Below are 27,727 nucleotides of genomic sequence, written 5' to 3'. Positions count from 1 at the left end.
CCCGCCGCCGGCCATGGCCGCGCTCCTCGGCCTCGGTAAGTGCCGGGGGAGGCGGGGAGGGAGGCAGCCCCCAGCCTCGCCGGGACGCCGGCGGCGCCCCGCGCCTCCCGGCCTCCCCTCTCCGTGGGCCTCCCGGACAGCTGCACCCCTTGCTCCTTCCGCCGGGGCGCCTCCGGGCGGGGGCGGACAGGTACCTGCCGGGGGGTCCTACCGCGGTGCGACGCCCCCCGGGCCCTGCAGCCCGGCTGCGGGCAGCGTGTCTGCAGGGAGGTAGGGCAGGAGGTAGGGCAGGGAGGTAGGGCAGGAGGTAGGGCAGGAGGTAGGGAAGGCAGGGAGGTAAGGCAGGGAGGTAAGGCAGGGAGGTAAGGCAGGGCAGCAGGACCCCCGGCGGTGAGAAGCTGGGTCGGCGAGGAGACCCTCGGGCGGGATGCCTGGTCTAAATAAACAGCCACCTGTTTGCTAAGTGGGAAGCGGTCGGTGGCGGCAGCGCCACACCGGGGGCCATTGACATTTCCCTTCGGGTCCGAACAGAGGAAAAGGGAAAATAAACAAATGTGCTGTAGAAGGATTTCGTGGGAAAGAATACAATAAGACGAGTATATTTTAATTTCCTTTATTCTCCTTTTCCCCTCTCTACATTTTGTAGATGTGCTGCCTCGCTTTTTAACACCCCGCTACTCTAAACTCATCTCCCGCTGCAGGTAGTTCTGCCCTAGGTTTTGTTAGAACAAAGCTGTTCTTTATCACTTTTCAACTATATTCGACTACAGTTTGCCTTTCCCCTTTGGAGCTAGCTGTCTTGCTGCTCTGGCTGTTGGATAGCAACCACAGCTTCGTTTCCCATGATTCAGTATTATCTGCCAGGCAATAATTCTGAAATCTTGGGAGAGACTGCAATTTCTCTGTTCCTCAGTTTCCAATCTGCAAAATGAAGATGCTGAAATGTCCTTTGTTTCTTTCCATTTTAGACACCAAATTCTCCAGAACCGGGAATCTTACACCTACCCAGTGACTCAGTAGACACTTGCGCAAAAATACAGACTCCTGTAGAAATCTAAATTTATGTGTCTTCATGTCAAAATGGATGTCTTTAAAAGTTTTAGCTACAAACTAACTCTTCAGTGGCCTGAACTCTTCTAAGTAGAAAATAGTTGCTTAATACTCCATACACTAGAGCAAATAGCTAAAGTGAATGGCTAAAGTAGTAACGATCAGTTTAAGCAATTACAAAAGCTACAGTGCACTAGATTCTAAAATCATATAGGCCAGTTTGTTTCATGTATGCTTGTGACAGTATGCCCCCATGTCTTGCTGAGAAAACAGAAGACCCATCCATAATATGTAGATGTAGAGAAATCCTTTCTTAGATTGAATTAGCTTCAATCACAGATTATGCCACTCAGCTCTTTACTTTGCAAAAGCATATCCTCCTTTTTGTGGGCACAGTTTCCAGGTGGGTTAGAAATAAACATGCTCTGACATAATCCTTACAAAGGAGCAGGAACTGCTAATTGTCTTATCAATCGATTTACTTTATTAGTTTTCAGTCAGTGGTTCTCAATAGCTGTCTTAATGGGGGGACATACGGGAGGGGACAGGGATGGGACGACAGCACAGACTCTTAGTAGCACGGATCCTAATCAAATGTGTAAATCTTCCATTGTGTTAGTACCTACAAAACAGGTAAATGGTCATACAGCAAAATACCTTTTCTTAAAAAGATCCTGGGTTTGTAATTTTCTATATATATATACATTAATTTTCACTCATAAAGTATTTGAAAACTTTTTTTTTTTCCCTTGTCATCTGAATAAATAGTAAGCAATTTCACAGTTAGAAAGAACTTTTGGAGACAGTCTTGGGACTAAAATAATGAGCCAAAATTGTCCCTATGGATGGGCCAGCTGCACATTCCCCAATGTCAAGTGGCAGGAGCCATTTCTACTTCCAGGTCTTCCAGGCTGACCGGCAGACACGGCCTAAGGGTGTTTCAGGCTGGAAATCACTGAAATCGCAACCATCCCTGCACAGATCTGAGAACTGGCAGCAATATGTGCAAGTGGTGAAGGATTAGCACCAGCTAGAGTAAGCACATGTGGCCTCTCCTGAGTCTTGTAGGCACACTAGATGCTATTGCACCTGTCAGTTATAAAGTATTAAATGTTGCTTCACCTTTACCAACATGCATCCAGAAACTGTTCCCTATGGTAGCACTATTATATCACAGGTAAGCATGATTTCCAGAAGGGATGGCATCACCTCCAAACAGTAGTGGCTCTCTAGGATTATTAAAAGTGATATTTGATAAATAATTTCTGTTTTCTCAAAGGTATAATTTGAAACATTTCATTTCTCTAGATGGGGTCTGGAAAAGTCCTGGGGAAATATTCCATGCCTCTTGCAAATGATGTTTAAAGAATTAAGCAGTGATGGAAATTCCTCAAATGCCATATGAACTTACATGAACATAAAGGAAAAAAGGAGACTTGGCCTGGGAGATTCTGTGTCCTTCAATACCTAAAGAAAACACTCCCATCAGATGTTCAGCAGCTAGTTTGATAAGGCCTGAAATCAGTGTCTGAAACTTAATTTTATAGAAAATTAAGACACATGGTTACAAATTGGAGGCTGTGTTACCATGGGAATGCTGATGAAAAAGCTAAACCCCAAATGGTTTGTCTTAGCAGGGCAATTAAATTTTCTACTGATAAACCAGAGGTGATGCTGATTTAAAATTCCTTACTTTAAAACCTCCATATCAGTCTTCAGTTTCAGAACTTTTTTATGCAATTAACATGGCCATTAGGTTCAGTGCACTCAGGGAAGCAGGTAAAGACATAAATGTGGGGGTTGCTTTCACAAAATGATGCATCTGTGAAGCAAAACTGAAGAGGCTTAAGAGTACTGTATTAAGAAATAAAATCATATTTATTATCTAACAGTTGTGTAGCTGTCAAATATCTTTCACATGGTGTATTCCTAGGAATTCCTGTGTAGTGTCTAGCTTGATGAAATTGCAGTCCAAATAAAATGCTGTTTCCTCTGAATTTTATACTGTCTTCCTTTTTGTAATTTATTACGGATCTTAGAACTGCAGTCATTTCTATATATCTATGGACTGATGTCATATATAGCTATGGTTGATGTTATAAGACTGGGGTAAAAACAATACAAAATATGCCATACTGCAACTCTGAAAATTTAAAATTAAAATTTAATTTTCCAGTTATGAAACCGAGGAAATGTTTTATTCTGTTAAAAAGTAACTTGGTAGAAAATTTGAATCTATAGATAAACCATAGTAAATTATATTGTTATAATCTAAGTGTAAATGAAAAAGGTCAGTACAATATCTGTTGTATTAAATAGTTGTTATATTCTGTTTTTACAGTGTTGTTCATGTACTTCACAAGTATATCTACTGGCCAGACTACTGACTGTCTGCACTTGAGGGAGCAATGTATAAATGCTGCAAACGGATGTCAGAGTGTCTGGAATGTTGTTGAAGATGTCTGCAATATTTCAGGTAATTCTGTATGCTGTATGCAGCTTTATTTTGAGTGTCTGAATGTTTGCATATTCAGAATTTATCATAATATTGCTGTGGTAACTGAACTAAGTCATGGAGAGTTCAAAGAGAAAATGTTGGCAAAAGACAGTCAACTTCTGAAATCCTTGACAAGGGCCAATACTATTCTCAGTAGCAGTCACACTGTCTCTTCAGTAAGTTGATAAAAGAAATTTTTGAACTATGAACAAAGTCAGTCTGAATCAACTCAGAAGTCTGAATTCAGCAGAAATTATGTTTTTGTGGGATCCTGTTAAACAAAGACAGCATGCAGCTGGAAAGAATTTCCAACCTTGTTTTCCATAACCTAGAGGAGTTGATCTGCCCCCTACCTGGAAGTGTTCGAGGCCAGGCTGGATGGAGCTTTGAGCAACCTGGTCTAGTGGAAGGTGTCCCTGCCCATGGCAGGGGGTTTGGAACTAGATGATCTTTAATATCCCTTCCAACACAAACAATTCTATGATTCTATGATCCTATGATCTCGAATGATACCCAAAACTACGTAGTAAAAACTTAGAGTAATTTTAAAATATTGTATTAGAATAAGAAACAAATCAAATTAAGCATGCCTCAAAGAAAGCTGCATTATAGGGAGGCACACTGTATTTATTCAGTGAATAGTACCTACACGTCAGAGTGATTCACTTGCAGGGAGTGATGGTACAATAAAGTGTGGGTTATGATGTGACTAAGCCTCCTTGAATTCTCACATTCTCACATAAATGAAAGCAGGAAATCAATCTCTGTCTCTGTTTATTCCGCTTCCAATGCTTTGTGCATCATTTCCAAGTAAGGTATGTTTCAAGTGGGGGAAGACCAGATGTTGTAAGTTTTACCTGAAACTCATCCTAATCTCTGTTGTCATTCAGGTGAAAATGCTCCTTTCTCTGAAGGCCAGTTAAATTCTTGAACAAAGCTTGGGTATCGGTCACCATTTCTCTCTTTCTTTAGATCCCTCCAAGACCTTGCTGTTAATTACCGAGTTGCCAGGTGCTGTGAATATGAAAGGGAGAAGAGTGGCAGTGCAGTGGGGTGGTGTCAATAGACCAAGCTAGTAATGAATCCTTTGTTGACTGATCAATTGATCAATTGATCTGTCAAGGCTACATCAGTAGTATATAAATGGACAGACTATTTTCTGTCCCTGAGATCAACTGTCATGGGGCAGCATTAATCCATATAACTGAATTGTCTTACCTCCATGCTGGCTGCACAAAACTGCCTTTTGGGGGTGACTCCAGGCCCACGCCACCTTCACAGGCTTGGTCCAGACCACACACCATGTAAAAAATGCAGCAGTATAGACACAGTCACTTGCCATTAGCCTAGCCCATGCCTTGGTCCTGTTCATAGATGCAGCCAAGGTTATTTAGGTACATAGCTGCCATTTCTAACAACTTAATTCCATAAGGCAGGTTCTCTGTCAGTGGGAATCAGAGGTATCTATATCTCCATGGAAACCTCCCTTCTCTTTATATTGACTTCGTTTAAACAAACCCAGCCATGTCATGGTCCTGATGCCATAATCTGTTCTGAGCCTCAGCTGCAGCAGGTTGATAAAGTAAAAGTCCCTCTGCCTGTCTTGATGCCAGGACCCAGTTTGATGTTTGGTCTGTGTTGGAAGCCAGGCAGCAGAAGATACTGCCTGACTTTGTGGTCAATAACCCATTGCTAGAATGTTCACCTGCAGTGTGAACTACCTGAAGGCCTCTGTCTGATTTGTTGCAGAGATTGGAACCCAAGCATCCCAAGTCACAAGAGCAGTATTTAAAATAATTAGAGCAGAAAATTCTCTGAGGAGTCCTTCTTAGTGTGTCCTGTTCAAGATGTGTATCTGCTTTGCAGATACTTTTAAGAACTTTAAGAATACTTTTAAGAACAGACAGAGTAAATGAAAAATACATGATAACCTAATGGTTACAACTGCCCCCAAAGGAACTGGGTTTCAGCTCATGTTCTATTGCATTTTAAAATATTTATGTGAAGTGGAACAGTTTCAAAAGATATGGCTGCTGTTTGAAAAAAAGTATTTGAATATGTAATACTTTCAGGCTCAAGACAGTGACCTAAAGATGAGGTTTCTAGAACCAAACCTCCTCCCCAAATCAGAAATAGAATTTGCTTCTCTCACATCATTCACAAAGGCGTTAGCACTGAGGCTACTTGACATAAAGATCAGGATTTGTACTGTAGCCTGTTCTGCGTCACACCCTGTAGCCAGCATGATGACTTCTGTGGTCTCCCCTTTGGATTTATTGCATTGTCCCATAACATGCCATTTCCCTCGCTTATTGTCCTCTGTGGTTATTCACTGATATTAATGGTACTTGTAACTGGACCAGAGAAACCTTCAGAAAATAAATTCTTGCGATGGCTTGTTTGGTTCTGCGTCTGTATATTTCCTTAGGATGATAGCTTTTGGCAAGGACCCTCCAGCATTGCAAGGCACTCACATACTGTGTTGGGTCTAGGACAAATTATTCTAAATGTGCTGATTAGATGCTGTGACCCAGAGGCTGTAAACCCACAGTCAGACAGCTGATGGTACCTCTCAGGGAGCTCACAGAAACAGTGACAGAAAACCTAACAGCAGCATTTTTACTAAGAGTGATGTTATGCTGTCCGTCAGGAGTACTCTGCATGTGCAAGACTAAAAACTTCATAGATGAGCTGTAGGAACAGAAAGGCCCTTCAGTGCTGAGCACAAATGTGTTAGTTGAAGGCAATAGGCAATGGGAAAATATTCCTTTTGATAGTTTCTTTATTAAAAACCTGTCTACAAAATATAATTACGCTCCTACTCTGTGATGTAAGTTCAATAACTCACTCCCTTGGGCTGCAACGTCCAAGCTAAATGTGTGCGTTATCAAGACCTCCATCTTCTGTTCCTCAGAGCAGGTCTGGTAACACCCTCCAGATGACAGCCTAAGTCACTCCTTTCTCTGTCAAACTGTCCATCACTGCTCCTCTACTACTAGAGCAGCATTTTTAGAGTCCTCTGAGTCCAATCCTTCTTCCACTTCCTGTTTTGTGTCAAGATACGGCGGGGGGGGGGGGGGGGGGGGGCGGGGCGGAGGGGGGCAGGGAGGGTGGTTGAAAATATCTATGAGTTAGCTTGCAGGCCAGAATGGAAAAGACTGTTTCATTTTGATGGAATCAGAACTTTTCACTTTGAAAATGTCAAAGAAGTTTCAGCACTGCACAATGAATATTTTAAAGTTCGGGATTTTCTGGGGTTTTTTCTTCCTTTATTTCACTGAAAACAACAGAAATTTCTGAGCTCTAATTTAACTGCGAGTATATATTTTCTTAATTTTTCAGAACTAGAAACATCTGGGTTAAAAAACAAACAGACAAACAAACCCCCAACAAACAACAAAAAAACCCACCAAACCAAAAAAAACCCCTCAGATCACCTATATATTAAGAAATCATATTTTTAATTAGATTTGGAAGTTTATTTTTCTTAGAATAACAGTTTCTTTGAGGTTGGAAGGGACCTCTGGAGACCCAGTCCAATCCCCCTGCTCAGGCAGGGTAAACTGCAGGCTGTCTCCCAGGGCTGTGCCCAGTTGGATTTTGGATATATCCAATGATGGAGGCACCAAAACCCCTCTGAGCAACCTCTTCTGCTGTTAGGCCACCATCATACTAGAGAAGTTTTTTCTGGCGTTCAAGTGGAACTTCTTTTTTTCCAGTTTGTTCCTCTTGTCCTGTCACTGGGTACCACTAAGGAGCCTGTCCCTGCCTTATGCACTCCCCTCCCATCAGGCATTTATACACACGGGTTATGTGTGCTGGACCGCCCCTGAGCCTTCTCTTCTCCAGGCTAAACAACCCCAGCTCTCTCAGCCTTTCGTTGTAGAACAGATGCTCTGGCCCATTAATCACATCCGTGGCACTTTGCAGGAGCCGCTCCCCTATGTCCATGTCCCTCTCATCCTCAGGCATCCAGCACTGGACATGGGGTCTCACCAGCCCTGGAGGGGAAAACCCAGTACTTTCCTCAGCAGTCTGCAGGTGCAATTCCCTCTGAGATGACTGAAGAGCTGACTGTGCCCGAACAGAAATTATCACTCTGGAAGTGCCACTTTCTACTCTGTCATGCTTCTATCAGTGGTCTCATGTACATAAATTATAGTACATACAAATAAATCAATTTATGAATAATGGCTGCTAAGCATTAGGTCAGGGATCATTTTTTGTAAATGCCTTGGAAGCATATGTATAGGCTAAAATATATTACATATACTTAATCAATGGTAAAACAACAGTAATTGAAAACCAGCAATAAAATATTTGCTGCTGTTCATCACAGCTGAATCAACACAGTGTACAAACAGACCAATACTGATAACAGGTTGTTTCTATACAGCTTTCAAGAGGCCAGGCAAGGGAACGCCATAAATCTGATGTGCTTCCTGATTCTGTCTGTGCCTTGTGTATGTTCGTAGCCCCACAGACTGCCTCCCAGCCCCGGGCTGTCAGCCGCTGTGATTCACCGTGGAGCACGCACAGCACACAGGGCCACCCTGGGCACAGCCCCTGCTCCTGACCCCTCACCACAACTCACATAGCTGGGGATCTACATAAAATATACCGGGATTTGTGTTTCTTATTGCCCTACCTCTGCTCACCTCCACCCTTGAAGTGTCCTCAGTAACCTGAAGAAGACAGTCACAAATTTTGTAAATTAGCTAACTTTTACACAAGCCCCTCATTTCCTTTCTTGCTCTTTTTCTACCCCTGGAATTTGTCCTCCTGAAACTGTCTCCTGCAATGCTTTTATTATCCCTTACTCACTTGATAAAATATGGAGTAGAATATCCACCCACCCACCTCCATAAGCCTCCATAGTTCCCATATCATAATATATTTCCCACCCTGCTCTTATGGTCAGAGAGTGTTGTATGCCTCTGGCCTTCAGTAGATCTCCTGAACTGCTTGGCTACTGGAGAAAGAAAGAAATGTGAGGGCTAAGGGTCAGGGTCATGCGCTACTTCTAAAGGTAAGTTGAGATGGAGTTGGAGAGGTACAGGCAAGCCCAGCCACCATCACCTCCGCCTTTGCTGATACAAGAGGTGAAGTGGGAGCAGAGGCTGGGGACTGCAGCTCTTGCTGGGCTGCGACATCCCCTGTAGCAGTGCATGTTTTAATACATCCTCAAACCCTCCATAGTCAGCAACAGCAACTAGAGAAAGGGCAACACAGACACTGTTTGAAAAAGGATTTTGGGGGTGGCGGGGTAGAGATGCGCGCTCTGGAATAGCTGGTAACTCATTTCTTCAGGTACAGGCAAAATGCCCTGTTTCCTCCTACAGGTCTTCACCTGGACTGCCTTCTGCTACTATTTAAATAACATATATATAAATAACATATAAATAACATATAAATAACACTAAAACTCTAATCGCATTAAAGCTTGACACACAGCTGCTAGCTTTGCACTTTTACTACATGGTCTCTGCTGCTCCACACTAGTCACCAGGGAAGCAGCAGGGCAGGAAGCCAGACATCACCGTGGGCAGGGCAGAGACAATAGCATAAGCGCTTAGCAGATTAAAATATGATCCTCATGCTGCCTCATGACCAGCCTGGATCTTGTGAGCCACATACTCCTTATCTTATATATTGTGAGATACTTAATATCTATGAAGTGAAGAGAGGAAATGTGCTGGTTTGGGGCCCTGCATACCTGTTTTGTCAAGGCAGACCATGGCTTTCACAAAATAAAACTTTCTTAAATGGTATTAAACTGCTGCTTATGTAACTTTCTTAAGTAACTTCTAACTTTCCTAAGCAATAATACATAATGAAATACGTTGGAAATCTTTTAGTCCATAAAGTAGAGGGCTGATTGATATACCTTCGTAGATTTACAAACTAGTACGCTTTCTTTATTTTTACTACACATACAAGGAAAACACGACCTGACAGCCTGTGTGAGTGGGTCATTGAGTCCAAGTGCACATGCAAGCAACAGGCTTGAAACTGGACAGACAAACTAAGGATTCTGCATTTTACTTTAACTTCTCTTTTATTGTTATTATACAAAAACTTAAGAATCAGAATATTCTTGGACTCCTTCAGATTTGTTGTCATTGCAAAACTTAGGCAGTGAAGTTGCTCTTTAAGGTAGCAGTCCGAGGGTATATCCAAACAGCCAGACATTTGTAGGCTCGTGCAGTCCTCACATGAGGGATCTGAAGCAGAGATGACAACTCTCAGCATGGGGTTAGCATCACCATTACCATGGGGCTGTGCCTGCCCTCCTTCGTCCCTTTCTCTTACTCTGTTACATGGCAGTACCTTCACCTGGCCCACACTGTGAGTTCCTGTTCCTGTACCAGCAACCAAATTTCTACACAGGAACAAGATGAGTGTCTCAGTGCCTCAGTCCAGAATGTGCCCCTCAGCTCCTGTGCATCTTTTTAGTTTGGTCTCTGTGTCTCATCTACCTAGAATAAAAGGTAAGGGTTCAAGGGTTTGTGTACTTTGGAAATGAGAATAGACATTCTGGCAATGGGTCAGATCAAATAAAAGGCGGCAATATCGTACCCACAACTTTATTATATCACTCTAAATTTTATTTAAAATTTGTAAATTATGACAAGTTTTCAAACAAAGCTAACTTCAAACCATCTTCTCTTGGAAAAAAACCATTATTTTTGTGCTTCAAACAACCATGTTTATGTAACCATAAACATTAACAACATCATAATTTTAACGGTGAGTTCTAGGTAATAGATGCAAGGCAGAAGATGCTATTGGATGTAATAGATTTAACCAGGTCCTGGCTGATAAATACCCAGAATTTAAAAAAACTGTGTCTGCACCATGGGTGATTTTTGTAGCATCATGACTTTGCTTGGGAAACAATGCAGCATTAATAAAGGTAACAACATAAAATTTTAATTACAAAGAGCAAAAAGAAATATACATTTTTGTAACCTTCATTTTAACTGGATTCAAGTTTCTTCACACATTTCTTAGATCTAATAATTTCCCCAAAATTTAGTTTTGTCTTTTCTACGATATTCACACTCCAACATGCATACGAAAGCAATGCCACATCTGCTTTAACATAAGCAAAGACAATAAAATGCATGTGAGAAATTCAAATGGTTTCTAAAGCTCTTGCTCAGTCCAGTGGAAAGCAAGAAAGAAAACACAATGTGCATTGAGAGCTACCCATGCCCAAGGAGGTTTGAGTGCCACTGGATCTACGTTACGTGTAGAGAGGCAGATCCAGCCACCTTGTGAATGGAAGTGTGAGTGAATGGGGACACACAGTTGTGCACTTGTGTCACATTGTGTTACAGGAGTATCTTCATACATCTAGGAGAGGTTACTGAATGTGGGGAACAGTTACTACCTTCATAAAGCTGTACACAATATATAAAATGCATCCTTTTAAAAATTCTGTTGTGATCAATGGGCCCAGCTCCTTTATTATTGGGGGGGGGGGGGTGTTTATTATTCTGAGAACTCTTTTCCCTTCAGAAAGTCTATATCTGTAACTGGGAATTACTTGATGTATGAAAGGCTTGCAGTTTCTGATCCAGGGTCTCCTGGACTAATTAGCAAAGCTGACATAAGAGAGGTAAAATCAGTCAGCAAATGAGTCTGAAAAGCAAGCCCAGAGGTTGGTTCCTGGCATTGATCCATCACTCCCTGTTGGCACCAACCAGTGTGCATCGTAAAGTAGTATAATATATGGCTTTATAGCAGAGGAAATAATAACATTCTGATCTCTTACTCCATGCCCAAAATAAGAAGAGTAGGTATCTGAAGCCTGATGTTGATGTCACTGGAACAGTTGCTTTTGCTTCTAGCAAAATTAAGTAATTTTATATTTTTTTTCTGATTGAGATTACATTTCTCACCAGTATAGCAAAAAGTCTGCATGGACTTACACTAGTATAGGTTTTACCTACAGATGATATTTTATGGTGTTGGTAGATACTTTCAGGAGTAATTATCCCTGTCTAACTTAAATGCCTGGTTTAGATAATGAATGAACCATCTTCTGGAATTGCCATTCTCTCTTTACAAATTACGTATTCAATTAATACTATAATCCATGATATGTCCAATCTGTAGGTGGTTAAAACTATGTGAGATTGACCCCTTTAGATATGATTTTAGTGAGGGTTTCTTGTATTACTGTCAGCAGCTGAATTGTTAAAGTAGACTGTATTATACAGCTATCAGGACACAGTAAGCATTCATTAAGATTCACAGTAAGAATCACATTAAGAATCACAGTAAGATTCATTAGTCTGCAAGGCTCTGAAATTATGTATTTACTTACAGCTCAGAATGAAACTAGAGCTGTTTCATTCATTTTGTTGCATTAAGAAAATTGTCCTTTTCCTGAGTTTGTTTTGAGATGACCAGTGATGATACTCCATCTTCCATTTGATTTACATCTCTGTACCTATTTGTACAGAACATTTGGAAACTTCCTCAAGATCAGATACTGAGCTGAGTTTTAGGCAACACAGAAACACCAAAGACCAAAGACACCCAGAAGAATTAGAGAACGACTGCAGTATTGCAAAACAACGCTGTCGAGAGGACCCTTACTGCTTTTTAGTGTATAAGAGCTTCCAGCGAGCATGCCAGGCAGATGTGGCAAAATGCAGGCTCCCGATGGTCAACCAGGAGTGTGTGTCAGCATGGAAAGAACTGAGAAAAACTGTGCTGGGAGAGTGCAAGTGCTCAGAACCACTTCAGATGAGATGCATTAAAATATGGAAGGGAATATTTAACAACGCTTGTTTACAATACTCTCAAGAGAGCCAGGCTTCAGCAGCTAGTGAAAATGACGATGATGATGATGATGTTGATAATGAGAAAAATCAGGACACCGACACAGGTTAGTGGTATTGCAGCAGTCTGAATGCTTTCATACATAACAGTAGTGTGCGTAAGTCTGTGAAATTTTTTTTCTTAATTATTTGCAGTTTAACATTGGAAACAGGACAGTTTTAAGAGCTTATTTAGATGCAAATGAGTAATTTGATAGTAAAATCATAGCCTGAGTGCAAATATTATTGTCCTTCAATGTGTTTATTTGATACAGTCTTATCCAAATAATTTCCTTTTAGTATGCCACTATAACTAGAAACAATATAAGACCAATAACAATAATTTTCTAGTAACAAGAATTGTCTGCTTGCCTTGACTTTAGATCATGACAAGCAGTTAGTTGACCTTGAAAACTGGGTGCACTGCTGACCCCATCATTAGTTCATGCCTCTGGCCTTCATTTATTCACAAGAAATCTGATTTTATGCTGTGCTGAGCAGTTCTAAGAACTCTTCTTCAACTCACAGGATCTATAATTGTGTGGAGAATGTTATCAGCAGCCATTGATAAACTGTGCTTTCACCCCCCAAAATTATAAATATGCATAAAAATTATCTTAGAGTTTGTTAACAAGCTGACAGGTCCTATTTGGTCAAGTTAATTCATTTGATTCTTGTCCATTTCTACTACTGGCACTATGCCATCAACACAGCCAATGCTTTAAAGTTAAAAAGTAAGTCAAGACATTATTTATCACTTATGCCTTTTTTTTTTCTAGACAGTATTAGTACAGAAACAAAATTACAATGGAGTTTATCTGCTCTCTCCAAACAAGGTAAGTGTGAACTTACTTATGAATCCTAATAACTCACTTTAGTTCTGTGTTCAGATAGTGTACAATGTATCTTGAGATTAAAATGAATAGTTTTCATTCAAATTACTGAAGAGCAGTGACTCAATAGGTCCAACATATTTTCAGTGAAGCTACTGGGTAGGTAAGAATCTAAAAATGTCAGGAAACAATCCTGACCCCGTTAAATTTACAGAGGCAAATCTTATCTCATAAACATTTTAGAGTCAGAATTTCCTAGATCTTTTTGGAACGTGTATGGCATAGGCTAGAAATACCTAAACTAGCTTTAAAAGCACAGAAATGTCATTTACAGTCTCTTCTCCTTTACTTAGTACACAGCCTAGCACAAGACTGCTTGCTGGAGTTCTCAGTGGTTTCAGGTACCTGCTAGCCACTAGCTTCCAGGAACTGTTACCATGAAGAAGTTTCCATCTTGCTAGTTTTCACTTTCTTCCCCCTTATTTATCTGGCAGGGGCAGAAACTTGCAGGAGGGTTGCTTATGAGGGCCAAGCAGTGGAAGGGAGAAGTATGAAGATCACAAAATGGGCTTAAAAGGGGCAATGCTGGAAGAGCTGGACCAGAGTTTTTGGGAGTCAAACTTGTTTTTAATGGGAATGTTGCAGGCATCATCAACTAACAATCATCACTTGAGAACGGTTTTCTTCTTACTTTCTTTTAAAAACTGTTATTCTTTTTAGCATACAGAGCAAACAGAACCTGTTTGGAAATGAACAAGGAGTGTGTTGAAGATGAAGTATGTAACAAACAGTTGTCCCTGTACCTTAAAGTTTGCTCAGTAAATAAGAAATGCAACATGGAAGAATGTCAAACAGCCATGAGGTTCTTCTATCAAAACATGCCTTTTGAAGTTGCCCAAATGATGACGTTTTGTGATTGCACCCAGCCTGATGAATCCTGTCACAGAGCCAAAGAACTTCTTCATGGCAAGCCCTGTGCAGTTACTGCAGTTCCAACCCCATCGTGTCTGAATGTAATCCACATGTGTGAAGAGAATGAATTGTGCAGGTAAGTAGAAGAAAGATTTTGCCCAGTAATGTGTTTTTGAATAATGATTTGGTAAACAACGTTTACATATATGTCATATATCTCATCTACAACAAAATTATATTCTGCACTGTACTGTGTATCATCACTTGTGTTTGACTTCTTCACAGACGTCTGCATCAACTGTGGTAATGCCACAAGTAATTCCACAAGTAAACTGAAAAATTTAATTTCCAGAAAGATCTGGAATCTAGCGCAGGCTTTTCTTAGCCTGTTTCATGATGCTTAACTGCATTTCTGCTGGACAAACTATGCCATTGCGTATTTTCATTACCACTTTCTTCAGATAGCACCTGCCAGCCTGCACCTTTGCCTTCTAGCAGTTTGCACAAAATGTGCAGTGGACGAGACAAAGTTTGTTTGGTTTAAGTAATTGCTTCTTCTACTGCAGAGTCTGAACCTTTGTACCCAATGGCCATACAACCAACTTGGCCTGCCCAAATTTTTTTTTTTATCCTTTTCATCTCAAGCATACCGATATTTGAAAAAAGCTGCCCTGAAACATGCACAGATCACCAAACTCATGAGAATAATGCAGTTGTCAGATTTGACTTTATTTGTAGAAAACATGAGACAGGATTAGTCTGTGTTAGTAGTTCTACATAATTGCCACCATTTGTGGATGATCAATTGGCCCGCTTTGTTTTTCAGTGTAGTCACCAGTTCCCTTGTGGATTAGGCCTGAATCTTACCTCGAAGCTGCGCTCTAATTAACCTTCAGTCAACAAACCCAGAGGCCAAGAGACGGTTTTAGTTCTGTGCAGGCCATTCACACTGACATCAGTGGGAATTGCCCCTTTTTATGTCAAGAAGGATTGGGCTACAGATGTATATCTTTGCATGTGCATGTGTACACATGTAATATCATAATGGAGACTTGCTGAATTACCCATCATTTTGGGAACATTAATGTTTCCTGGCACTGACAGTAAGTGGATATAATTACCAAAATTAGTCTATGAATCATGACTAGCCATATCTGTAAATCAGGAGGTGAATGAAAATAATTCCATTAGCACAGAGGTGGCATCTGCTTTGAAACCTTTGATTGTATAATGAAAATATTTACAATAATGTCCTTGTCAGTGTTGTAACAGCCCATGCTTTTCCATGTGACTTGCTTGTAACAGCTACACAATATCAACGGTAAATTAATAACCTAATTTTATGATTGAGGAAAAGATGTTTTAATATATTAATGTACAATGTAAAACAGCTTACTTTTATCATTCCCTAACATTTAATGGAGGTGATAAATTGGTTTCTAATTGATATCTACAGATTTCTCAGTTAACTTTTAACAGATGTTTTCTATTATCATTCATAGTGCATTAAAGGCCAATTTTATTATATCCTAAGATTAGCAAACTGAAATAATTTGAGATTATTGAGCTGGGAAAAAAAGTTAATTCTTCTCATAACTAATCTCCGCTATCAATCTTTAAGTTCAACAGAATTACTTCTAATTTTTCCTGAGCCTTGGACATTTTGTATTGTGTTAGCACTTGGGGGGAGGAGGGATTGGCATTGGGTGTAGATTATTTTATGTAAAATAAGTGGAATATTCATTCTTCCTTCATGCTGCCCAGCAAACTGGCCCACTAGAACAGAACCTAGTGTGGTTTCGTTGTGATGACTGGTCTAATTCCTCTAGCTGCATTTCTTTTCCAAGGATCCGAGACTGTTGGTATTCACTCTGATTTTTTGCTGAACCCTGGGAAAACCTCCACAGGTGCTGGTTAGAAGTGCAGTTGCTTTTTCTCAAAAAATTTTTCAGTAAAACCAAGTTTTTCCTCAAATTACAATTTTGCAGATTTCACTCAAACCAATTCGGTGCAAATCAGAGCAGAATTTAGGCCAGATATCACTGAATATTGTGATTTTTTAAGGCTAAAGGGGTACCTTGGAAATACTCTCTTTTCATGATCATTATTAAATGTCTTTTTGTGAAAACACAGAGTTCTTAAACTGTCATGGTATACTTCTGGGTTTTTTCCACCAGGAAAAAATACACAGCTTTTTGGTCAAAGTGTTGGAGACACGTGACAAAAAAATGCTACGATGATGAAGATTGTCTTGAAACTTTAATCAAGGATGACATGCCCTGTTCTGCAAATGTTGACTGCAAAGGAGCCTACATCAGCAACTGGGGCACGATGCTGCGTGTGGAGTGTACCTGCCAGAATGTGCCTCCTGCAGAGCAATCTTTGTGCAAGCTCTTCCATCACATGCTTCACAGCAAATCCTGCTTCAGTGAGTTACGTGAGTAACACACAAAATTTTAATGAATAGAATAATCAGTTTTAAAGAGTATTAAAATGTTGACACACCAAATCCTTACTATATCTTTGCTACTGTTGATCTCAGCAAGGTTTATATCTGCGGGTTTTTAACTCAAATCAAAACACAAATTGCAAGTACAGTTTTTTCCTGTTATTTATATTAGCAGTAAATGAATAAAATTGACTACGTCTCATTACATGAATTTGCTGAAATAAAAATAAAAGATTAATTTCCAGGGTCTGTATTATTACTCAGATTAGAAGTCTTCCTATGATGAGCTAATTTTGTACTTTGGTACATTGTTTTTACAAATAATATGATAAATTATGTTGGGTTTTCTTTTCTTCTTGGGAGCTAAATATTAGTATAGCTCACACACATCTAGCAATTTAGCAAATGCCCCGTTTGCCCCCACTTATTGTGCTGTGGGTCACATCACAGGGTGGTTCCTTGAGTCCTTCAGCCTAAAACTGAACCTGAAGGTTCCTCTGCCCCCTCTACAAAGCTCCAGCTACATCTAGGCATCCAGTCCATGGACCAGACTAAAGACCACAGTATCCTCTTCTCCTCATGTCTCTGATTTACCACACCAGCTATTCTGCTATATAAATCCTCTTCACATATACTATGTGTTAGTGCATCTTACCCTACACCAGTCGTCTTCTATATGTAATTATAAAATTATTATATAATTATACTATATATTATGTTATATATTTTATATATAATATATATAAAATATATAATACATAATATATATAATTATAAAATTATAATATAAACCTAGCTTGGGAGATGTAACTGTATCTAAAGATTTTAGTGAAAAGCAATGACTATTTCATAGTTCCATCTGATGGACTGTCTTTTAAAAACGTGTATCAATTGTGTGTATGTGTTTCACTGAATGAATTAGCTAGGTTTTTAGTTTTAGTGGCCAAAATAGTGTCTGGTGGGCTGATAAGGGTGTAATTTTTTTCTTGTCACTCAGAGTCTACCCAGAAATCAAAATCAAGTTGCTGAAACACTGTCCTTAAGCTTAGTTAATCACTACTAAAATTCACTCTGAGAAAAGATTAAAAATCTTATAACTCCCCTGGAAAAGTGATACCATCACACACTTAGGTTTGAGACTACTGGCAGTGATTTTGCTGATGAATGTTATTTATTTGTTTGCTTGTTTTATGGCTGTATTTAATGGTTCAAATGAGTGATAACATCATTGTATTAGTTATTCTTTACCTACAGAGCAAAAAGATGTCCCTCATGTCATAATAATCAAATAATTGCTCATGAGCTTTTGCCATTCCCTGAAGCAGTCTCAGGATAAAATGTTTATTTTTCGTGATGGTAACTTCTGTAACCTAATTGGGATTGAAAAACAGAAGCTTGCTTGCTCCTGTGGTGCGACAAATTCCTGCTAGTTAAACAAAAACAGTTTGGGGATCCAGGGCCTTCTGCTGAGTAAAGGATTGGCACCTACTCTACAGAACATTTCCAGAGTCTTGTGAATCTTGCTTTTATTTTTTCTAGATGTCTAGTTGTAATGTAGCTAAACTGAAGAGAGAGATGGTTATGGGTTTGATTGTAAGGCACAGTGTTAAATGCCATTATCTGTATGGCAGTTCAGAGTCATGGAGTGAGTGCTCTGCTGCAGACCTCACCCAGCCCCTCCTGCTAACTCATCCATCTGGCCTAGGGGTGAACTTTGGATAACGTTCACTCTTACGCTGGTGATGATTTTTAACATTAAAGTCTTTCTAAATAGGCAAATACACAGGGCTAGGAAAATGGATCTTTGCTTCTAGAACTGGTGTGAACAGACCTACAAATGATGTCTACACCATCACCTCTTCCTACTCTTGGTACAGCACTGCCTTGCCACAAATGTTTGCTCTTGTGGCTCTACTGGCAGGTTTAAAGCTTGCTGCAGGCTCAGTCTTGCAGACAAGAACTGTGAGTAACTGCGTGCTATATGAGACAGAAGCACAGTGTGGAGCAATGCCAATGTAGGATCGGTGTCACAACAGGAATAAGCAAAAATGCCAGTGACAGAAAGTAAGAAGTTAAGTTCCTAACATCCTTTAACTCTGGGTTGTACTTTTGAATCTCACAGAAAAAAAAACCAAAACTATTACAAGGAGATTTGGTCCATTGCTATTTAGACAATGTTCCAGGCTGCAAACGTGGGCCTTTGTCATATCATTTTCATTCCCCTTCTTCATTGCACATAATGTGAGTGACCATACATAGTCTTGTATGGTTTAGCCTCTGGCTCTGTAAACTATTCTACTTAGGTAAACCTTTTACTTTTAATTTCAACAGAAGATACATATTTTCAGATACATTCCTGAAATCATGCCCACTAAGAGGACAGGCCTTTGTGGAAGAGCTGACTGAGGTCTAGCAATTCATTTGGAGAATATGCTCTGCCTTTTAGAAATGACTTCAAACTACTAACCATTTCTGATCCCTTCTATATTGGCTTGGTGGGACCAATTATTTTGGTAGGCCTATTTCTAAAACAGTTTATGTGACAAGAGAATTTAAGCTGTTTTGAGGTAAGGATATTTTTAAAGCACGCTTGTCCCCTGTGAGGCAAACTACAGGGGAGGTTTAAATGAGATGTGAAAGGAAGAACTGTCATTCACTTTGTTCATCAAGTATCAGTAAACAATATTCTTAAATAGCTGCCTTTATAAATTCTGTGACTCTTATCAAAGCACCAAACAGCAATATTCACCTAAATTATTATTTTAAAGTAATATTTTGAATGGGTATTTTCTTTCCAATATTCAGGTAAAATTTCTAATAAGAAGAAAGGTTTTCATTGGGTAAATACAGAAATGCCAGAAGGAAAGCTTTCCAGAGCACAGCTCCATTCTTCTTCAATTAATGGTGAGTCTGGACAAACCACTCCATGATTTTAAGAGAAGTACTCTTGAAATTTCCCCCATGTATGCCAGAATAAAGGTTTGATTCCTTTGGGTGGGTTCAGGCAAGTGAGCTCTACCTGTTGCTGCCCCATTCAACATAATGCAGAAAAAAATCTCCTTGTTTGGCTTTGCTTATATAACCACAAACCAAAGATAATGAGACTGAATCAACTTCTCTGACAAGTAGTTTTGAAATAGATGTCTCACAATCACTATATTATAATTGGGAAAATTAACCTATTAAGCCCACCAGAGCCTGACTCTCCATACAGTCATTAGAGAGGAGTAGCCATCATGTGTAATACAAATTATTAGCTTTGATGTCACACCTACTTCTCTCCTACCTCTCTTGACTTTTTGTGCCATAGTTGTTACAGCAATGCAATTAGGAAGCCACAGTAAGTGGTCTGAGGAGGGGCTTGTATTACAGTCCATCAGACTACCTTCTCATGCAACAGAAGGGCATGCAGTTGCAGATCATGATATCCCACGGGCTGAAGAGCGGCATCTGGTTTTATTTCCATGCATTTACAGTAAGAAATTAAGTGACATAAATTTATAGGATATTGAATTAATATACAAATTTTCCCATGGCTTAAATAATATTAATTTTATATTTCCTTTTGAAAGACCCAATTACGCAGTGAGAACACTAAATGCACAAATATCGACTCTAATGAGAATGACCTATTTTACCTTCTGTGGGGCAGATTACAATACTCCAGGCATTACTATGAATTAGTTCCCGGAACTGTTCATACTGAACACCTTTAACAGTGGAAAAATAATTCAAGCTCTGTGTGCAGTACAAAATGAAGGGACTTCTATAATCTCCACCCTTCAACTATTGCTGAAGTGGGCAACCTGGGACATATAAAAATAGATTAATGGGAATGGTATTCCTGAGACCTGTATGTGAATAATTAAGCGTTCAGCTGTAACTTTAGCATTAAAATTACTTAAGAATCATGTGTGTCATCCAAGTACTCTGTGTAGCCAGAGAAGAAAGTCAGGGACCCTCAGAAGAAGATTAATCCCACCTTTTCAGACTGTCTTTGCTGGAAGTGTTGGCTTCCCTTTGCCAGCTACAGAGGGAGCCTGAATCTCTAGCTGGAATGAGACTCCAGTGGTTAAACAATGCAAGTTATAATGCAAGAAATCCTGCTCTAAGTGAGAAAATGTAAAATGTGAGATATTTTACCCCTGTGACTAGTTCTAACTGCAGACCCTTTCTGTGGATAAAATGTATTATACATTTCCCTCAGAGATTCAGATAAATGTTTGCTAAAAGCAGCCTGCACCCAGTTAATTCTGTTCCCATTGAAGTCTGAATACTTTCCAAAAACCTGTCCTTGAACTCTTAACAGAATTTTGGATGGCCTTAGAAAAATAGTAAGAATGCTGACCAGCTTAAACCATACAATAAAATATTCCTTCTATTGGAGCTGTCAAGTACACTAGATGGGAACTCTCTAAGCTATAAATGTCTCATAGGAAGCCAGGTCAAGGAGAAGAATCTGATTCAGAATATCTACCTGATGATAAAAACCATATTGCAAATTGTTTCATAAATCCCACTGCCAAAAATCTAACTCGGTATCTTAGATTCATATGCTAGTAAATGTGCATTACTCAGGCTGCAAAGGGAGTTATCATCTTTACAAAATATTTATCTTTACTGAAATCAAATCCCAAGAAGAATCCCAGGGTGCAGAAGCAAAACAGTTACATTGTCAAATATGGCCTTTTGTGTGTGTGAAGGTATTTGAAGGTATTTGCTTCTTGGCTATTTTCTGCTTGAAAAGCAGGAGATACAGTTTGCCAATGTCTTGCCCCTACATCAAAGTCTCAGAAGAATCCTTTAGTTAGCTTGTCATTGAAAGATAAAAGGATGTCTTTCACCAGTTCAGACTAATGACCACCTATAGCTGAAGATGCCCAGAAGAAATTCCAGATTTCTTAAACTTTTTCTTGATTTTATAATTAAAAAAACACACTTACTGTTCAAAAAACAATAAAATTTCTCCATTCTATTCAGTGGCATTGCAAATCATGCAATTGGATAAGACTGGTTTTAATAGAAGCAGTCTTTCACAATAAATAACAAATTTAAACATATATCCATATATTCATATATATTAGTAAATATAACCATGTTTACTTGGAAGAACATTATTCCAGCTTTTGGTGTAAGCATATGATAACATAATTGTGTAAAAATCTTGTCTGGGTTTACTCTCAGCCACGTGCCTAGGATGGTACCAGCCAAGCCAGTCGTCTGTGGGCTGATACAACCCTGTTAGCAAGATGTGACATGGGCAGAGTCCTGACCATATAAAAGTTAACGAGACTTGCTTAAGCTTAGATGGGGCCAGAACTTTAAGTCATTTTGGAAACAACATCAAAAAGTGATAAATCAAACAAAAATTCTCCAAACTGCAAAAATGTTGTTATTGCCTACCCAGTTATGCACTTTCAGTTTGGTTTTGGCTTTATCCTATGCAAATTATCTCCGTGATTTTACAGATCTGCATAATTTAAAAGATTGCTTCCCACACTTTAATTTGAAAAATGATTGATGTGTGAAGATAAGCATTTACTTTGATCAGCATAGAGCTTTGGAGCTAAGGTATTTTTTTGGCTGGAAGAGAAAGCTAGATATACAGAACTCTTATCCTGTTCTTGTGAGATACAATAAAATTGGGCTTGACCCAAAACTATTGAAATTAATCTCATTTCATCTTAAATCGTAAAGTTATCATATATTTCCTACTGAGGAGTTTTGCCATGCTGAGGCTCTAGATAAACAAGTAATTGGCAGGGTTTATCTATAATTATACCAGCTGCTGCGGGAACTGAGATTAGTTCAACTCCAGCGACTTTAATTTGTAAGGTACGAAACACTGTCAATGTGACCGTTTTATAAATGTAGAAAAAAGCCTGTGACAAGCTGTGGGCAGCCAAGAAACCTCTGAGTACCCACTGGAATTAATCTGCCCGATGAATATTCACAGCCATTTCACTATGTATATGAAAGAGTGTAATCCCACTAATTGTTCCAGCTGCCGAGCCCACAGCAATCCTCCACCAAACCTCATGACTGGAAATGTCCGTTGTCTATGTAGACAGCTCGAGCTAGTGCTTCAGTGGTACCCGCAGCCCCAGTCATCGTGTCCCTGAGGTTGGCAGCCCATCCTAGGAAGGGCAAGACACGCATCATGGAGCCACAGTGGCCCTGCTATAGACCAGCCCCAAGGTGAGAAGGTCCACAAGCTTATGACTACAGGCCATCTCCACAGGACAGAGCAGCCCTCCCAGCACCTCAAAGCCCTTTCCCTGGCAATGGGAATAATGCTCTCCACTTGTATTGATTGGTTCATTCTCTGCAGGACAGAGCTGGAAACATCTTGTATTTTAGCCACCTCCTATTATAAGTCCTTAGACACTGTCTGCGCCTTTCTTTCTCCATGGTACCTGCAGATATTTGTATTCCTTTCTCCAACTAGTCAGAGAACCCAAACCAGGTTTGGTCTTCTGCACCTCAGCCAGTTGAAGAGAAATGCTGAAATAGGGACAGCTGTTTCTTAGAAAAGTAATGGCATAGGCACGTTACGTACACTACATTTTCTTACCACTTCTGCTAAGAATAGGAAATTATTCTAACTTTTAGTCATGCTTTTAATGCTTGTGATGGATCTATCTGCTCTCCAGAGCAGGTCGAACTCAATGATCTTAAAGGTCTTTTCCAACCTAAATGATTCTATGAATTCTATGATCCCAGTGAACTACGAATGGGCACACAACACGAAAGCTAAGGCTGTTTACTGATCTGTAACTACAAACGTGCCTAATTCCAGCTGGTGTTTTTATTGTTTGTTTAGGGCAGAGTTTTTTAAGCCTTACCTTGTTATTAGATCATGTTCAGATGGTCAATACCATGTATACAGGGATCAAAATGGGATAATACAGCCTGTTATGTAATACAGGAATTGAAATGTGGATTCTGGTGCTTTTCATGGACAAGATTTGGGATGAACAGAGCCAAGATTTGATAGCTGTATTTCTTAACTTCCCTAGCACTATTTCACATTTCAAGAACTGATTTGATATAGATTAATAGCAAAAATTTCTACAAAATAACCTTTTGATTTTTAAAGAAGAGCAGACTGCCTAGCAAGAAACTGCCTATCCCCAACAACATTTTTAAGGGAAGATGAATAAGCACATTAAATTAGTTAAACCACAAAGAATATATAAAATGAAGAATCAGCTCTTCAGCCACAAAAACGTGCCCTCTCCTCACCTTACAAATTCCCTTACTTCTCAGAAGGTAGGAGAAAATACTTGGCTTCTAGCATGATCTCATTAGCATCTCTCTTGTGTTCCCCCTGGAAGTGAAAATGTTATAATCAATGTCTCTTTTACCAGAAATTACTTCATCAAAACTGTAGCATTTTATAAGTTTTTGACAAAAAGCAGAACATTCTGATTTCATCTGATCATTTCAAAGTGTTTTGCTTTATCAAACTGAAACCCTTTTTCCAACATTTTAAAGAAAAATATTACAATTTTTTGGTGACATTATATTAGCCCATTTTTGACCATCCATGACTGTTGCTCCTAATAATTTTCCTAGTCTTGAGATAAGTGATGTACTTTGGAAACTTCTATTTGCCTTAAATTTGTACACCTCAACTTCCACTTCAAAAAAAGTAGGAAACTTTTTCCCCTACAACTGCTCCTGCAATTGCAGAAAATTTTAACAAATGACTGAGTGTACAATTAAGATTCAGAAACTTTAAAAAAAGCCTAAGATACCATCTTTTCCCAAAACTCATCGTCTTTAAGAATTGTTGCAACTTGAGAAGAGGGACAACTGCTTATCTATTTTTCATGTTAACATCATAACATGTTAGCATGTTAATGATACCAGCAGTCCTGCACTGAGACTATGATAGGCCTTGCCTCCCTTCCTTCAAAAATGCACCACATGAAGTATCTTTCAGTAGCCTGCTGCATTAAGCAGCGTGTTTATTCTGTGCAACTTGTGATAGTTCGGTCATTGCTTTCGTTTTTCTTTTATTGGAAAACTTGGCATTTAGATAGCTTTTTGAGAAAAAGTGAGCATCATCCCGCAATAAAAACCAGCAGGTCCAGCATCCTGCTCAGCTCTTTCCTATTGGTTGCTCCATCGTAGAATATATACTCAGTCTCTCTTACTGGAGCCACTCCAGTATCCATAGTGCCTGTGTTTGTAGTACACTATACATCTGCTGCTTATATGTAGTGTATACAGAAATGTCTCATTTAGGGTCTGTGCACACATATGCACGAACACATGGAACACAATAATTGATTCAAACACCAGATTTTGGCCTTCTCACAGTCCAGAGAAGTGGCTCAGTGATGGGGCTGGGACTCCATCTCTTCCCCAATGAATGTTTCACTGCCTGTGTAAGGTAGAGGAGCTTGGGAACAGCTAAGGCCCTCTGCATTTGAGTTCCTATATAAATAAAAGTTATTTAGTTGTATAAACACGACAGAATCAGTGCAACAGGAAAGTAACTGAAAGGTCTCGTTTTATGCTCATGGCTCTGGATATGACTCCTCTTGTCCAGTCATCTAACCTCTGCGCCTCTCCATCCCAGGTTTAGGGTTTATGTTACATTCTCAACTTAAACATTTCCTTTAGAATATTTGATCAAAACTGATGGATTCATTCCTCCAGGAAAAATAAGTTTCTCCTCATTTGGAAAACAGAAGTTGAAACAGCTCCCAGTTTTTCAACAGTTGGAATTTTGAGCACATAAGCTGCCTAAGTGACTTTTTGGTGAGAAGCCTAAGAGAAAGAGGAAACTTCATGGGCACGGGGCCCAGAAACACAATGTTAGATCCCATTTTACATTAATTTGATTCTAGATCAAGCTTTGCTGCGCACTGCAATTTTCATAATATGTGAAAAAGGAAAAGTCTAGCAGGTAAGAGCCAGGTCTCCTCTGATACACAGAATAAAGTTAACACCTTAAAATCAATGGGAAGAATATTCCCAAACACAAATCTGAGTAACAAGCTGTTCCCCAAGTAGAGTAAAAGGTTGTACACATGTACACACATGAAGTGCTATCAGAGCTGGTATTTACTAAAAGGAGTCTGAAGATGATTTTGCACCAACTGGTGAAGGAAGAGTTTATTCCTACCATTGGCATGCTAGGTTATTTTCCTCCTTTTAATTACTTAAGTCAGAATTGATAGCTAATTTAGCTTACATATGTATGCATTCCAATTCAGATCTCAAATCTGATTCTTATTACTGAAGAAGTAAATGTTTCATGTCTGCTTTCTGTCTTTTCCTTATAGGTGAAGCAGTCTACATTATTGCCTATTCCTCCTGCATAGTTCTTATCCTAGGAATAGTCCTGTTGACTCTCCTGAAGATCAGGTAATTTGATAGGCATTATTAATCATGGGTTCTAGGAAACTGGAAAAGCAGAAAATAAAATGTTTTGACTTAGTTAAGAGGTTGGCATTGCGATTGTCTTTAAACATGCCCCGGTGATGGAAAGAACTGACATTGCGGGTATCAGCAGGGAGGAGTGAAATACGATGCATATCTACAATGCTCTCCATTCATACCGAGATCCCAGGCTTCAGGAGGTTTCATTTCCTGTCCCATGGCAGGGGAAGGTGAAATCTGAATTCAGAAATTCTGCGAGGCTGCCTTCCTAGCCCTGTAGCAGGCAGAGGTAATGCAGAAAGGAAATGAGAATATTCAGCGTTATAACATATTTAGAAACCGAGCCGTGAATGCTGCTATTGTAGTTAATATTCTTGCCCAATGCCATTTTTGCTGATAGGATTCTGTAAACATTCACACACACACACAGAGTACGAGAAACTGCCCATACACCAATGCTTGGTAAGAAAACAGAAATGTGCATTCACTTAGTCAAATGAACATGCCCTTTTCTTAAATGATACATTTTCTTGGACCAAATTAAATGGCCAGATTTCAAGAATTACACTGTCAGATGATAGGTAACAGAACATGATGTAGCAGGAGCTATATATAGTGGGAGGGATATTGAGTCAAATTTCATTATTAAATTCAGAGGCAGATCAAAGAGGAATCATGCAGAAAAATGCAAAAGGCAAGTAAAGGATATAGGGGAACAGAGGCTTTCTCTTTAGGTTTGCAGTTACAGGAATATCAGCATATAAATAAAACTCAGATTTAAAGAATAGAGGGGATGGAAGAAAGAGCAGTACATTAATAACAGTGAAGGGAATTATTTTATACCACAGTGTTCATCATAAAAAGAGGGGAATTTTGCCACTGATTTCAATTAAGCCAGAGTTCAAACCAAAAGCTGTACAGTTTATTGTTAAATACATGCACATTCTTTGTTTTCAGAGCCTGCAGAAAAAAAATGAGTCAAGAAGTTCCTTGCCAGACCATTCTTCTGAAACATTTATGGTCCATTATAAAAGTCACAGATGAACTACTCCGTTGCTTATGCTTTTCAAGGCTATTCTTGAAAGCCAGCCCGTTGTACATATGCGATAATAAAATATATATTAGAAAAACTACTATAACTTATGGAATTTTGTAGTTGAGCATACAAAAGATCTTTATATTTATTAACTCATATTAAACTTTTCACAAGCTAAAAAGAAAGTAGAACTGTACCCTCCCTGATTTCTATAGATTCACAGATCTGTCCTGAGCTGCACATTTAGATGCACATGACTGGTCTAAACGCTGTATCAGCATAAATCTGCCCAGCAGTGGCAACCTTTGAACCCCACCCTTCTAATTTGAAGGTAGCTCGCAGAAAGGAAAAAAATCCACTCAGAAACACTTTAGAGAGCTGTTAAAAAGTACATATGTGGTAGTTTTGTACACTAGGTTCCCAGGTGCTGATGTGATATTTGTAAGGTGGCAGTCACGGGTAGCTTGTCTCTAGTGTGACGGTGGAGTGGAACACTTGCAGGGTACGAGGAGATCAGGACTCCAACCCCTTTCAGTACAATGAGGAATTAAACTGACTATCTAGGCTAATGCTTTGACCTCAGTATGCTGCTGCTGAAACTGGTTTTTCTTTCTCCTCCAATATCCCTCAAAAAGAAATGAGTGAGCCTTGCCAATCTGAATGCAGTAATTTTAGAAACCATTTTATGTTCTGACTGCCCAGTGGAGAAAGCCACTTGCC

The 27,727-nt window shown here is 39.5% G+C and overlaps 1 protein-coding gene across 1 annotated transcript; it reads left to right on the top strand.

Moving 5' to 3' along the window:
- Positions 1 to 13: 13 nt before the first annotated feature.
- On the top strand, positions 14 to 27,015 carry GFRAL (GDNF family receptor alpha like). The gene is given in 12 exon segments (XM_055714398.1): positions 14 to 35; positions 3,392 to 3,526; positions 10,309 to 10,385; positions 10,388 to 10,463; positions 12,021 to 12,449; positions 13,161 to 13,217; positions 13,935 to 14,262; positions 16,304 to 16,563; positions 19,381 to 19,479; positions 25,875 to 25,956; positions 26,929 to 26,942; positions 26,945 to 27,015. Coding segments are annotated over 12 exon segments (1,650 nt in total).
- The last annotated feature ends 712 nt before the right edge of the window (positions 27,016 to 27,727 follow it).

This window comes from Falco cherrug, chromosome 6 (assembly GCF_023634085.1).
Source record: "Falco cherrug isolate bFalChe1 chromosome 6, bFalChe1.pri, whole genome shotgun sequence".
Classification (NCBI taxonomy): domain Eukaryota; kingdom Metazoa; phylum Chordata; class Aves; order Falconiformes; family Falconidae; genus Falco; species Falco cherrug.
This window is presented reverse-complemented; position numbering and strand designations above follow the sequence as displayed.